The sequence below is a fragment of the Gracilinanus agilis genome, chromosome 1, assembly GCF_016433145.1.
Source record: "Gracilinanus agilis isolate LMUSP501 chromosome 1, AgileGrace, whole genome shotgun sequence".
NCBI lineage: Eukaryota > Metazoa > Chordata > Mammalia > Didelphimorphia > Didelphidae > Gracilinanus > Gracilinanus agilis.
The window spans coordinates 543,484,553-543,500,685 of record NC_058130.1 but is presented as its reverse complement, the minus strand read 5'-3'; the positions used below and the strand labels follow the sequence as shown (position 1 = coordinate 543,500,685).

The window sequence follows — 16,133 nt, the reverse complement described above, 5'->3', positions numbered from 1 at the left end:
TAACCTCTTTTGGGCTTTTAAAGTCCTTCACAACCTGGCCTCAGCCTGCCTTTCCAACTTTGTTATGAATTACTCCTCTTTCTGAACTCAAATTCAGCCAGACTTGCCTTCATGCTCTTCTTCACTCATGACACCATTTTCCATCTTTAAACATGAGACATGGCTGTCCCCTATACTTGGAAGGTACTCCCTCCTCACCTTGGCCTTTAAGCATCCCTGCCCTTCCTCAAAGAACATCTCAACTAGAGAAGGCCTTTTCTGTTCCCCCAGCAGCGAGTGCCTCCCCTCAAAAATTAACTTGTTTTTATTTTACCTATATTTTATATCTATATTTTTAGATTTTTATCTTTAATCAATTAGCATTTAATCATATTTATGTGTCATATATTTATGTATTCTTATATTGTTTACATTGTTTCCTGATAGAATATAAATTTCTTGAGGGCAGGAGACTGTTTCAGTTTTGGTTTTCAGTATTTAGCACAGTATTTGACATAATAAACATTTAATAAATGCTTGCTGGTTGATTGAAATCAGTTGATCATAGGATCTGCCATTGCTTGGATTTCTTCTACAAAGTGTAGTATATATTTGATATTTTTATCTCCTTGCTACCCATTTATTTCTCAACCATTTGCAATCTGGCTTCTACCCCCAAATATTCTACTACATTACTTCTTCTTCTCCTCTTCTTCCCTGCTCCTTTACATCCAATCTTAGTATCAATTTTAAAACAGAAGAGCAGCAAGAGCTAGGCAATTAGAGTTAAGTGACTTGGCCAGGGTCACACAGCTAGGAAGTATCTGAGGCTAGATTTGAACCCAGGTTCTCCTGTCGCCAGGCCTGGCACTCTGTCCATTGTACTAGCTAGCTGCCCCTGGGTTGCTCCTTTACAAAGACATTGAAATTCAGTGGTCTTTTCTTTTTCTTTATCCTAGTCTTTTTGTTGTATTTGGAACTGTAGACCACCCTTTCTTTCTTGATATTCACCCTTCATTGGATTCTGTGATACCGAGTTGCAATGGCTCTCCTCTTACCTCTCTGACTGCTCCTATGTTTCTTTTGCTTGATTCTTTATGCTGTTTTCATTCCTTAAATATGAATATCCTCCAAAGGCCATCCTCTCTCTTCTGTCTCTATGCTATTTTCTTTGGTAATGTCAATCACTTCTATAACTTAGGTCATCTCTAGCCTTTCCCCCCATCCCATATTTCTGATTATCTACTAAATATTGGCAAACACATGTCCTGCCTACAGTTCAAGTTCAGCAGACCAAATCAAGGAGGTTTAATATCTGGCTTTGCTACTTATTACTTTGTGACACTGGGCAAGGCATTTATTCACCGTAAAATGAGGAGTCTGATCCTCTCAGAGACTGTCTAACACAAAATCATATAATCAGATTTAGAGCTGAAAGGAACCTCACAGGTCATTGCGCAGCTCCTTCATTTTACAGATGAAGAAGTTGAGACCCAGAGAAGGTAAGTGATTTGTCCAACATCATATATAGCTAGTAAGTGTCCTAGATGCAGATTGAACCCAGGCCTTCCTGAGTCCAAGTCCAGTGCTCTATATAGTATATATAAAATGCTGCAATCTTTGGTTTAATACTGAGCATATCTTCCCTCCAAATTCTCTCTTTCTTCCTGACTATCTATTTATATTGATGATGCTGCCATCTTCCTAGGTACCCAGGTTTAACCTTAACATCATCTTTGACTCTTCTAGACCTTCCTTTGTCAAAGACTGTTTTTTTGACCCTACTACAATCATCTTAGTTCAGCACCTCTTCTCATCTAAACTCATGTTATCCTTTTTACTGCTCTTCCTATCATAGTGGCTTTGTTCTCTCTCCAACCCATCCTTCACAGAACTGCCCTAGTAATCTTTTAAAATAATATTTGATTTTTAGCTAAATACATATTAAAACAATTTTTAAACATCCTTTTAAAAATTTTTTTGAGTTCCAAATTCTTTCTCTCCCTATTTCCCACCCCTCCCTCCTACCTGAGCCTACTAATCTTTTTTTTGTTGTTGTTTTGCTTTTATATTTTTAAACCCTTAACTTCTGTGTATTAGTTCCTTGGTGGAAGGGAGGTAAGGGTAGGCAATGGGGGTCAAGTGACTTGCCCAGAGTCACAGAGCTGGGAAGTGTCTGAGGCCAGATTTGAACCTAGGACCTCCCATCTCTAGGCCTGGCTCTCAATCCACTGAGCTACCCAGCTGCCCCTCCTACTAATCTTTTTAATGCCCTGCTTTCTTCATGATATTCTTATTCTCAAAACCCAGATCTGGGCATTCAAGGCCCTCCACAATCTGTGTCAGCCTACCATTTTACCCTTCTAGATTTATGCAACTCCTTTTCATGTTCTCTACATTCTTGTCCAATTGAATTCCACATAATCTCCACTTTTCATTCTGCCCTATCTAGCCTCCACCTCTTTTCACATACAGTGACTAAAATAAACTCTATTTCTACCTCCTGAAGTCTTCCCCTTTCTTCAGAATTTAACTCAGACACCATCTTCTTTATGAAGCTTTCTTTGATCTTCCACCACCTCAGTAAAACTGTTGTTCCAACATCACACTTTGCACTTTTTTATACATTCCTTTGAATCAAAGTTCATTTTTATACTTGTCTTGGTCATTTTAACTTCGTGTCCCTACTGCCTAGTATAGTCCCTTATACACAGTAGGTATTTCGAAAACATTTATTGAATTTAAAGGATTCCAGAAATGGAAGGAAAAAAAATGTTGGAAATTATCTGTACCAATCGCAGGGGTCGGCAACCTTTTTGGCTGTGAGAGCCATAAATAGGTGACCAAGGAGGAGGATGGAGGCAGAAGCGGCTGGAATATGGGGCGGGGGCTGAAGGGCCCCCTGGGGCACATCCTGGGGCTCTGCCCGGACTGGCAGGTCGGGAGGTGGAGCCAGATATGGCTTGAGAGCCATAGTTGCCGACCCCTGGTCTACAGCATTTCCAACAAGGTGTCACCATCAGAAAAGAGGAAGGTATTGCTTCCAAAAAGCCCCATTCTGTATTAGGCAGTTTAAATATAATGTAGTTTTTCTTTTATTGAAAAAAATTTACCTTTTTTGAAGTTTTCTCCATTGAACCAATTTCTTCTAACTGGAAACACACAGAATAAGTCTAATTCTACATGAAATTCAGTGGACTGGGAAGAATAGCAAGCTGATTCACTACACCTCTTCATCCCTCAAGCTACCAATTATCTTTCCTCCCTTTCTCAGCCAAATTTCTAGAAAGAACTTTGTACATTTGCTGCCTCCATTTCCTCTCATCTCATTCACTTATCCACCCTTTGCAATCCTGCTCCTGATTTCATCTCTTTGCTATACCAGCAATCATTTATCTGCCAAATTAGATGAGACCTGGTCATTCTCATATGCTGCATTTGACACTGCTGACTATCCCTTTCTCCTGGACAGACTCTTTTCTTTGGGTTTTCATAGCTTTACCCTTTCCCAGTTCTTCTACCTATCTAATTGCTCCTTCCAAATCTCCTTTGCTAATTCATCATACATGCCACATCCAATAACTATGATATTCCCTGAGGTTTTGATCAAGGTTCCATACTCTTATAATTCTATATTCCCTTCTTCTTTGGGACCTATCAACCTTGTGGGCTTAATTATTGTCTCTATGCCAGTGAATCCCAAAGTTATACATCTTGCCCCATTCTCTCCTCTAAGTGTCAGTCCTGTATCACTGATTGCCTACTGAAAATTCCAGACTAGATGTCCCAGAAACTGTCAAACTCAAAATGTCTAAAATTGAACTCATTATCTTCCCCCCTCCCTCAAACCCACTCCTCTTCCAAATTTCCCTATTTCTGTCAAAAGCACCATCACTCTTCCAGTGTCCTCCACACATAATTTCAGTATTATCCTCAGCTCCTAACTCTTCTTCACTTCCTCTGTTGTTATCCATTCATTTGCCAAATCCTGCTATTTCTGTTTCTCCACTACATCTCTTATTTCCATCTCTTTTTCGTTACTCACTTTAGTTCAGGCATTGATCACCTCTGACCCTAGAGTATTGCTGTGGCCCCCTAATTGGTCTTACTAGTCTGTCCTCTGAATCGCTGCTAACGTGATTTTCCTTAAGTGTAAATGAGACCATGTTGCTCCCTCTCCTACTCAGTCAGTTCCAATGTGGTCCCTTGTTTCCTCCAAGATCAGATATAAAGTCCTCTTTTTAGGTTTGAAAGCCCTTGATAGCCTGGCCCCAACTCTAATTCTTCTCCCCCAGCATTCTTCAGACTAGCCAAAGTGTCTTCTGTGGTCCTTCCATCTCCCATTTCTGTGACTTTGCCCTGTGACTCCTGCCTGAAATGTCTGTACTCTCTCCTCACTTCAGCCTCATAGAATCCTTTTCTTCCTTCGAGACACAGCTCAGGTGCCCCTTCTACATGAAGCCTCCCCTCAACCCTTCGGTTCCTAGTGCCCCCTCTCCTCCCTCCCTAACTGCCTTATGTTAAACCACTTTGTATTTATTTATACAGAATGTCCCAAAAGGCTCAATGCAGTTTTAAGTTACTGATAGCTTTAAGTTATTATAATTTATTGGTTCAAAGCCCAATGGCTTTATAGTAATGCTTTGTGGCATTGATAACTAAACTTCATTAAAGAATTTTGGGACATCCTATATTGATTTCATACATACTTAGATTCCCCCATTAGATTGTAGGATCTTTTGAGGGTAGGAAGTGCCTTTTGCTTCCTGGCATATTGTAGACATTTAATAAATCTTTATTGACATCTATCTCTATCTATTTTGTTGTTGTTGTTGTGCACTCATTTCAGAAGTGTCCAATTCTTTGTGACCCCATTTGGGTTTTTTTTTTGGGAATAGATACTCGAGTGGTTTTCCATTTCCTTCTCCAGTTCATTTTACATATGAGGAAATTCAGACAAACGGGGTTAAATGACTTTCCCAGGGTCACCCAACTGGTAAGTGGCTCAGGTCAGATTTGAACTTGCGAAGATGATTCTTCCTAACTCTAGGTCCAGTACTCTATCTACACCTGCCTGCCCCAAGTAGGTGCTTAATAAATGTTTATTGACTGACTGACAGCATAGGAATGAGGGTAACACCAGGGGGAAGGTGGAGGGAGAGGAAGATAAACCAGTATCCTTCACTTCACCAAAACTTGCAGACTGAGATAACAGTAGAGTACACAGAGACACACATGTATTATCTGATCTTCATTCGGGCACTGGAAACTTATTTTAGCCTATTTTTGAAAAAAAAATATTTTAAAAATCCTAGGGGCATTATTTCCCGTCAGCTAGCCCTTAGTCCCTAGCACTAAACGCTAAACAAAAAGGAGTATGTCGGTTATAATATGACTCTGTGCTTCTAATTTAAATATGGCCTTCTTCCAAGTAGAGTTGGTCTATAGCTTAGAGTGAGCCCCAATGCAGCAGAACCAGTCCGGTACAATCCCAGCTCTAGAGTCAGAGGATCTGGGTTCAAATGCCATCTTTTAGGTTACTACTTGTGTGACCTTGGGCAAGTTAGTTAACCTCCCTAGGCTCTAGTTCCCTCTTCTATAAAATGAAAGGGTTGGAAAAAATAAGCTCTGAGCCCCCTTCCAGCTATAGATCTACAATCTCTTCATCCTGTGACCTGCCCAAGCAGTCAAGGTAATTAAAAGGCAGGACTGGCCTGAACCAACCAGAAAGTCTGGTCACCTGAAGTGAATGATACTTGTACTGTATGGGGAAGTGCAAATGGTCTCATACATTTTTCTAATGAGCTTGCTCCTTAGAAACTAGGAATCAACAGAAATATTTCTGTTGCCTTCATCTGTGCCTTTGTAGAGGCCAATTGTCCCAGAATGCGGTCCATTCTCATCTCCAGTTTTTTGAATCTAGAACTTTATTCATTCCTGTTCCCTTCAAGAAGCTTTCCTGATGCCTCTGGCTGTTGGGACTCCCTTTCTCCTCAAAGTTTTTTGATAATCTTATCTTGTTTACCTCTTATGTGCCTCCAGTGGAATGTAAGCTCCTTGAGGGCAGAAAATATTTTTCATTTTGTCTCCAAATCCCCATTGCCTATCATGTAAATGATACTTAATGAGGCTCAGGAAATGCTTGTTGGAATGGATTTCGAAGTAAGTGTAACATCTTTGAAGGGAACTTAATCATTTACTTCAGCCTCTTTGCTTTACAAGAGAGAAAACCTAGTCTCAGAGAGGCTTCCTCAAGAACACAGAGGAAGTGAGTGAGAGTTAGACTGCAAACCTGGGTCCCCTAAATACAAATCCAGGATATTATCCACCCTACCCGGGGTTGGCCTAGAAGGTGACTTATGAAATAGGTTTATACACAAAAAAACAAAATGTGGCTTCCCATCATTCCTTAGAATAAGCAAGATATTAGGGTTAAAACTTTTGTGACACCGAAATTCTATCATATGGAATTTTTCTCATAGTAAGTGTTATTCACTGGATTGGTATTGAAGTAGTCAGCAGCCAGTGGATAGACAGATATTTATATTCTTTCTTGTTCTGATATTCTGGAAAGTACTTTGTTATAAATGTACCTTTCAGAATATTAAAAACTGGGCCAGATTGTCTAGTGAGTGTTCTATTTCTGCTAATAGAATGAAGGTGTATTATAGGAAGATATCTTCATTGTACTCTCTGATGTTCCCCTCTGCTTGGCATTTAAAGACTTTTATAACTTGACCTATTCTTACCTTTCCAGTCTTCTTCCATGTTCCCTTCTTCATATTCTACAATGTTTTTTTTGTTATTTCTTTTCTTCTTTTAAACCCTTACCTCTCTCAGAATCAGTTCTAAGACAGAAATGCAGCAATGGGTAGGCAGTTGGGGTTAAGTGATTTGACTAGGGTCACACAGCTAGAAAGCATCTGAAGGAAAATTTGAATCCAGAACCTTCAGTCTCTAGGCCTGGCTCTCTATCCACTGAACTAGTTGCCCCAGAATAATGTTTTTAAAGACATAAATACAAAGAATTTCAGAAGAAACCAATTACAATGAAATGTGAGGTTAACAAAATATTAAAAATAGCAGGTTCATGGACCTCAGGTTAAGAATTCCTGGTCTAAAGTATTTCTAAACCTCTTTATGGCATATTAGCATTGTTGAACTTGGGGAGGCAGCTTGGTATAGTAAAAAGAATAGATGATTTAGAGTTATAAAACCATTGTTTAAATCCTAGCTCCAGCATTTATTTCCTGTGAAACTCTGGGCAAATCATTTAATTTGTTTAGACTCTTCGGTCATGTCTGATTCTTCGTGTCAGATTCTGGAGTGGTTTGCCATTTCCTTCTTTAGCTCTTTTTTACTGATGAGAAAACCAAGGCCAACAAGCTTATGTGACTTGCCCAGAGTCACACAGTAAGTGTCTGAGGTTGGATTTGAACTCCAGTTTTCCCAACTCCAGTCTCAGCACTGTATCCATTGTACCATCTAACTGCAAAATGGTATTGGAGTGGGGATGGGAAATAGAATAACAGATCTCTACCTTTCCTTCCTCTTGTAACTCAATGATCCAATGATTATCTGATTTGATTTTCTAGACCAAGAAAGCTCTCCATCTCAGAATAGTATCTCATGAGGTGTGGTGAGCCACCTTCCTACCAAGGCTTCCAGCACCCATTTCTCTGCCTTTTGTCCTCACCCTAGTAGAGGCTCTGAGGGAGATCCCTGAGCTCAGCCTGCTTTTCTAATGAATACCATTGTACTGGTTTTCTTTAAGGTACCCCAGGCTTCACAGCATGGTTATTCGCTGCTACCTTCTCATTCAGCAGTACTCAGAAGCTTTGATGGCTCTCACCACCATGGCGTCTCTCCGAGACCACAGTACCCCAGAAACACTCAGCATCATGGACGACCTCATCAGCTCGCCAGGAAAGGACAAGAGTGGGAGGGGGCACATGCTCATCATTAGGGTGCCTTCGGTGCAGCTGGCTATGCTGGCGAAGGAGAGGCTGCAGGAGGTGCGGGATAAGTTGGGTCTTCAGTACCGTTTTGAAATCATCCTTGGGAACCCAGCTTCAGAACTGAATGTGGCCAGTCACTTTGTGGCACGATTAAAGGTCAGCAAGAGATTAATGTTTCCACCTTTCCTTGTACCCATTTTTCTTGTTTTTCCCCAATCTAGCTTGGATGCCTGAAACTTGGAACGTCATGACAATTATGAACAAATTCGTTTTTATAAATATTTTACTCTGTAGATGGTATTTAATCTTCATGACAATTTTAAGAAAGAAGGTAGTGCAATATAGAGGGGAAATAATGATAATAATAGCCATCCTTTATAGAGAATTTTGTATATTTACATAGTTTTTATATATTTATATAGTATTTGATAGTTTATCTCATTTGATCTTCACCACAACCCTTTAAGGTAGGTTCTATAATTATCCTTATTTCATAATTGAGAGGATTAAGGTTTAAGTTAAATCACTTGCCCAGCGTCAATCAGCAAGTAAGTATCTGAGGTGAAATTTAAACTCTGATCTTCCCAACTCCGCATCCAGTGCTCTATCCGGAATATGCCACTTAGCTTCTGGCTCTGTCATTAGAGGACATAGATTTAAATTCTATCTCTGACACCGCCTGGGTGACCCAGGGTAAGTTAGCTCCCTGGGCTTTAGTTTATTTATAAAATGAGAAGGTGGAACCACATGGCCTCTGAGGTCCCTTTACAGTTCTAGTCCCTTTCTGAGGAACATAATTATCTTCATAATTATAGATAGAGTTTTACAGGATTCTGAGAGCAAGAATTATCCCAGCCTCACTTGGTCTCCTTCCAATTAACTTCAGTCTCTGACCTATCTTGGATGACCCACTCCTACCACTGTTCACTCACCAGGTTGGGTGACTTCTGGGATGTCTTTGAGAGACTCCTTCCCTGCCCCCACAGCTCAGCATCCTCAGCCTCGAATTCTTATCAATTCAGTGCTTAATGGTCCCCTACGGTACCTCCTTAGCTGTTCCCAAGCAGTTCTGTTCTCCCCATGTCCACATCTCACTTCCAGCAGATAACCTTGCTTTTTTTCATTTACTACTACTTCTACTACTACTATAACTATTACTCCTCCTTCTTCCTCTTCCCTCCTCCTCTTCCTCATCCTCTTCCTCATCTTCCCTCCTCCTCCTTCCCTTCCTCTTTCTCCTCCTTCTCCTCTTCTTCCTCTTCTTCCTCCTTATCTTCTATCTCCTCCTACTTCTCTTCCTCCTCATCCTCTTCCTCCTTCTCCTCCTCCTACTACTACCACCACTACTACTATAACTATTACTCCTACTACCACCACCACTATTACTATTACTACTACTGCTATAACTATTACTACTGCACTGACTACTATTGCTGCTCTCATTACTACTACTACCAGTATTGCTGCCACTACTGCTGTTGCTACTTCTATTCTTCCTCTTGCTTCTCCTCCTCCTACAGCTAACTAACATTTTTATAGTTTGAAGGTTTGCAAAGCCCTTCACATATATTAAAGGTGTCCCTTACACATGGTGGGAATTAGGGGTATGGTGCTTCTGCAATCTGGAAAATCTGCTTAAAAGTTTTGGGCCTTCCCTTAGTACCAGAAAAGTCTCATTTTTTTATTTTTTCTTTTATGAGTTTTTTGCTGTACCTTATTATTATGGGTTGCTACATTTTTAAGCTTATGTCGGCATTTCTAGCCTTTGTGTGTTGTCTGCTGGTTTTTGTGTTCTTTTTGCAAACTTTAACTTTTTACTTATTTTATCTTTAAAAAAGAAATTATGTATGTTTGTAGTATTAAAAGGTAAGCTACGTTGGCATTATACAATACTATACATATATTTTATGTATTTCTGAGCTTCTAAACTTTTTCTGTGTCATCTGCCAGCCTCCTCATGTCATCTGTGCCTTTCTCAAAACTCTCACAAAATTTCCATTTAATTTCTGATGCCTACCCAATTTATTGAAACTTCACTGGGGAAAGTCACAATGTGAAAGGGATGCCTTTATTTCCTTTGACCCTCAGAATAATCCCTTAGTGTAGGTGCTAAAGGATTTACTCAGTATCATAGAGCTAGTAAGTCACCAAAGCAGTATTTGAACTCCAATCTCCCTGGGTTCAAGTCCATCACTCTAGCACCACCTACCTGCCTCTAACAGGACTGTCCAGCTTGCCATTCCCACATCAAAGAAAGTGCTGTGCTTTGTGAGCAAAGCAGAATTGCAAAAGCTGGAAAGAATTGTGAGCTATGCAGATTTAGAGACTGCTCCCTCCCAAATGTTCTTAGGGCTATTTGTACCTGGTGTCCTAAGCTCATATCGGTCTGATCAGCCACAACTGGGCACACTGTACATTGACCCCAATGTCAGGGTGTCATTTTGGTCCTCTTCCATTAGGATAACAAAGACTGTAGCTGCCTCTAAGAGAGTCAACCATATGGAACTTCATGCCTCGGTCTTCCTATCTTCCCCCATCCCTCCGGTTTCCCTTTTCTTTCTCAAAAGCTTAAAAAAAGCCCTTCCCTTAGTTAAATTAAGTTTATGTGTTTTTAATCCCAGCCACTGGTTCAGGGATCCAGCTGGCTTGCACTTATTTACCTGCTTCCTCCTTCATCAAAAGGAAATAATAATAGCTGAAAAGTGTTAGATTTTTGGAGTTAGTTCATGGATCCAAATCCTAATGCTGCCACTTAATATTTATATGACCTTGGACAAGTCATTTTCCTTCTTAGTCTCAGTTTTCTCATCTGAAAAATAAATAAAGGGATTGGTCTAAGTCACTTCCAAGGGCCTTTTGGGTTTTAAAGCTATGTTCTCTTTTTAGCATCTCTAAGTGCCATTCCTGCCCTAGCTAGTGCAAATAGGAAATGGTCATATTTGGCCTGATATTTACCAATTTTGCTCAAGATGAATCTTACACACAGGTGTCCATTTTCTCATAAATAAGATAGGCTTACTTCTCTTAAACATCAAAGGGGGTTTGGGCAGCTAGGTAGCATGGTGGATAGAGCACTGCAGTCACACGGACCTGACTTCAAATCTGGTCTCAGATACTTCTTAGCTATGTGGCCCTGGGCAAGTCACTTAACCCCAATTGTCTAGACCTAACTCTTCTTCCTTGGAACCCATACTAAATATTGATTCTAAAACAGAAGGTAAGATTTTTTTTTTGTTTTTTTAAAAACTCTTCTTATTCTGTTCATCAGTTTTTTCTTAGGTTTCTCCTAAGTTCTGAGCCTGTTATAGCTATTCACAAAGATCATGAGTGGCAGGATATTTTGTTCCATGTCCCAAGCCCCTTTTGTTGCTTTTTAAGGTACAGATACCTTCTGGCACTTAGGATTTGTCCCATTGGGCTATTTGGAGCATCTGCATTTGAAGGTTGTTGCTGTTTGGTTGTTTCCATAGTGTCCTTAGGGTTTTCTTGGCAAAAAAAAAAAAAAAAAAAAAAAAAAAAAAAACTGGAGTGGTTGGCTATTTCCTTTTCCAACTCATTTTACAGATGAGGAACCTGAGGAAAACAGGGCTAAGTGACTTGCCCAGGGTCACTGTACTGGTAAGTGTTTGAAGTCAAAGTGGAGCTCACAAAGATGAGTCTTCCTGACTCCAGATCCGGCCACTGTGTCCCCTAGCTGTGCCCTTACAGGTGCCAGGCCTTTAGGATGGTCAGTGCCTGGCATAAAGTGAGTGCACTACATAGAATAATAATAAATATTTTAATGACATATATATATATGCATGTGTGAGTATACTATGCGAGCAACACTAAAATAAGGAAGGTGAAGGAGTTCAGGAATTGTAGGAAGGAATTGAGTAACCCTAACGTCTTATTTTCCATGCCCTGGTGCTACAAAGGTATAGGAATTAATATTTTTCTGGGGTTTCTAATAAGTGTTCATCCTGTTTTGGTTAACCTTTAGTCGTCTATGCTAACTTGGACGGCATATTTATACTCCAAGTTCAGAGTCCCTTAGGAGAAAACTAAAATGGCCATTTTGAGCTATTTGTTGCATTAACAAAGAAACAACAAAAAGTGATAGGCCTTTAAAGGGCTTAGCAGACCAGCATCTGTCCTTTAAAGCTTACAATGGCTGTGGCACTCTCTAACAGACATCCTAACTGTATAGTTAGAGATTTTGTACCTTGAACTACATTACCCATAATTCCTTTCTGTATTACCCAGAATGCACATTTGCATCTTCACGTAATTGTATAAGTCCTGAGGCTCCACCTCTCTTCTTAATCTTTTCTCCCGTGAGTGGGCTGGGTTAGATAGCTGTCTTACTTTAGTTATTATTAATAAAACTTTTAAAAAATACAATACTTAGTATTTTAGATATTAATTTTAAAACTCACATGACTAATTGCAGAGCCCCAGGGACGGGAGTTGAATAACATGTCCCAATCCAGAGCTTCCTGACAGACATCTGTGTAGTTTATTTCAGCCCTAGCAAAGTCTTTTCTATAAGTCCAAAAGTAGAAATAGTCTTAGAGCCCAGATACAATCTACTTCTCTCATTAGAAATATGGGAGTGGAATTGGTACAATGACATGTTGTTAAAAATGTTTAGAGGGGTTGGTCTCAAATAACCTCTGAAGAGTCCAATAACTCTGAGATAGTGAACCTATATTAACCTTCCAAATGGTTCAGACCAGTCTACCCTATGTGTCTTCAGTAGATCATTTAGACTCACCCATTCCAGGTTTGCTCTCTAGAATTGTCCAAAATTGCTGGAATATCCTTGGATATCCTCTCAATCTTGATCTTGGTGTTTTGCTCTTGCATTGTGTTCCACCTAGTATCCCAGGGTTCTCTAGAACAATCATAGGGATCCCTTGAAAGAAAGTATCTGCATAATAGACTTGTTTGTTTTATATAATCTCCAACTCTTCCAGGCCTAAACCCAACCCCCCTCATCAAAAAAGTCTTAAAATCTCAAATTCGCCAAGACAAATTAAGACCCTTTTTTATAATGGTTGAGGAAGTCACTTTTTGAAAATGTTATAAGATGTTCGTACCATAGACAAAACTGTAGCAGCCTTACCAAGTTATTTCTTTACCATTCCCCTTCTCTTTTAGTGGTAGAAGTCAGTGCCATCCAATTATCTAGTATTTCTATTTCCACTACACTGTCTCAGTTCTATTTCTAAATGCCCTATTTTACTTTTAGTTCAGCTTGTAATTTGCCTAATATTCAGAGGATATTGGGGCAGGGAGGGTGCAGATGAACAAATAGTAAAGAGAAGGAAAGAAATTTCTCTAGAAGGACAGATGAGGCCATAATATATTTAGGCTTCCTTGATATTGAACTTCAAGGCCATTCCTAGACTAGATATTTAGCCACACTGCTCTGACATTTGTAAAACTGAAAATGTTTAATGTTTGGAGTGCAAACTTATTCTGAGTTCATGGTCAGTTGGTAGCGATATCTGGGCCCCAGTTAATGACATTGTAAAAGAAAAAATAATTGATTGGAGTGCTGACTAACCAAGGTTATAATTTGTTATTTTTATTACTAATAACTTAAAAACAAGACTTTTTGTAGCTGTTCAGTGTGACTCTTGTTAACCCACCACTGTGACCTGATTTCATCGTACTTGGCAGTACAGTAGATTAATGAAGTTCCCAGGAGATAAGCACATTAGGGAGAAACTGTTCAAATTCTATAGATAATAGGAAAGTAATGAGCAATCAGCCCTGAAAGAAACCCTAAAGTGCTTAAAAGAAATAAAAGGAAAGTAATGGACAGTATCATTCTTTCAAAGAATCAGTCAAGGAAAGAAATGATGGTGTTCTTCATTTGGCAAATGTGTGGAGAAGAATATCTCCCTAAAGCATCTTCTTATTGTTGCTATTTTATTTTTTCTTTCTGGTAAAATGAATCTCAAGATACTAAAAGCCTTTTGAGCTTAGATCAAATTACTTAGAATGACCAGCCCCAAAGGACAGGAAAGCAAATTGTGCCATGCTGCTCTTCTATCTTTAAAATATCCCTGTAGTTGAGATTTCTCAGATGACAATTTCAAATTGAAGAAATTGTGGATCTATTTCTAAAGATTAGTTTCCTTTTCAGTAGTCCTCTACTCTTCATCAGGGCATAAGCAGATGAATATTCACATTCTCTATCATAATATCATTTTATCCCATGGCTTTTTAAAATTCTAGCTTTTTCTTGGCATCTTCTGATTATTTTTAAGTGTGTCAGTATTCTGATTGCATGACTGTATTTGCATTAAACCCCATATCTTTCTGCCCTGCTCCTTGGTCTACACTTTTGAACACCAATATCACTAAACTTGAGAGCAAGCTAGATGTTTCTGTGGATAGAATACTAGACCTGCAGTTAGGAAAACCTGATTGTAAATCAGGCCTTAGATACTAACTGCATAAGCCCGGGTAAGTCACTTAACCTGTTTGCCTTAATCCTTTAGAGAAATGTGAGATTAAAAATTAATATCCAAATACCCCAAGTATTATAATTTTATAAGATTTATTAATATTAACTTGAAGTAAAAAGGAATAAAAGACAGAAGTAAAAGCCTGAGAAAAGCCAGCTTTCCCAGCCATGCATGCGGGAAAAAGAGAGAGAGGCAGAGTTACACACAACTATACACAATGTAAGCACGCAACTTGGGGACAAAAAGGAAGGGAATTCTGGAAGATGAAGTCCAAGGTTTCAAGATTTTCTAATTACACAGAAGGAAATGGCAAACCATTCCAATATCATTGCCAAGAAAATCCCATGAGCCGTGTGGTTCACTGACTGAACAACAGCAGTCACTAAAGAGGCCTTTCTTTTGTGGTACAAACCCTTATGGTAGTATAAGCGCAAAGTATCATGAATTCTTATTTTAAAACAATAGTAATTGTTTGTAGTTATTCTAGATATTGTAACAAAGTAGACAACTGAGATGTAAATAACATCTATTACATTTGAACATCATTAAGGAAGCTTGAATTTTCAATCTTCTGGAAAATAATCTTTTGGAAAAGCTAGTAAGTTTTCAAGATCCCAAATCACTAATTACATATGGTAGTTGTTTTAAAGTAAACATAGCAATTTATAGTTTTTAAACTACTAAAAGTAAAACAAAGTAGATATGGCAAATTAAAAGGAAAAGAGTCTGCTTCTTAAGAAATATAATTTGATGATTCATTTTCCCAGTGAAAGTAATATCTGTTTAAATGAAGTTTACAAATTCATCATCTATGTACATAAAGCTGTTTTAGATTTTTTTTTTTTGGTCAAGTTAGCAAGCATCAATTTATTGTAATTACTTAGTTCTGGGCACTGTGCTAAGCACTGAGAGTACCAAAAAGAAGAAAATAGAAAGACTGTCCGTGCCTGCCTTTAAGGAGCTTACATTCTGATGGGGAAAGACATGACATAAAAGAGAACTGAAACGAGTTGGGAATGAAATAAATGAAGGTACAGACGCATTATAGAGAAAAATCTGGGAGAGTCAGGGGTACAACCCAGAGAGGAACAAAGACATGATAAGCCAGGCATCCCCCTTAAAATGGAAGTTCTGAGAGAAACCAGAAAATCAGAGTGGGGAGACTACAAGGGTGTAGGGAACTTTCAGTGTGTGAAGTTTGTGGGGGCAGAATAAGCTTCCATGGTAAAGAAGCATGGGAGAGGTGTAGAGGAAGACCAAGAGAGCCCAGAGTACAGCTTAGAAAGCAAGGAAAACTTTTTTTAGACAAAAACTCTAGGATGTTTTTCTGTGAAGAGATGGTCTTTGGGTTATTTTTCATTAAGTCAAATCAGATAGCTAACAAATTATAATATTATACATTTTATTATGTTTTATATCACTATAAAATAATAGTTGATGTTTGTATCATGCTTTGAAATTTGCAAAGTGCTTTAAAAACATGATCTCATCTGCTCACAACAGCTATTCTCTCTTTCCTGTTAATAGCAATCCCAAGTTAGAAATTAGAATGAAAATTTACAAGTCACACCTGTCCATCTGTACTCCTTTTGGTGGACTGTACATCCCTATATCCCAGAAGTTCTTAAGTCTATGGCTGGACTTCTCAGACTAATATTTTTTAATGCATAAAATAAAATTTAAAAGATTACAAAGGAAATCAGTTATATGGGAATACCATTACCAAATTTTTTTT

At 38.8% G+C, this 16,133-nt stretch overlaps 1 protein-coding gene across 1 annotated transcript in view; it reads left to right on the top strand.

The window, feature by feature from the left end:
• Nucleotides 1-16,133, top strand: part of GREB1L (GREB1 like retinoic acid receptor coactivator) — a 339,947-nt gene that overhangs the window by 295,679 nt on the left and 28,135 nt on the right. The window contains exon 22 of the mRNA XM_044683023.1: nt 7,754-8,093. Coding sequence (XP_044538958.1) covers nt 7,754-8,093 — 340 coding nt within the window. The remainder of the gene's footprint in view (nt 1-7,753; nt 8,094-16,133) is intronic.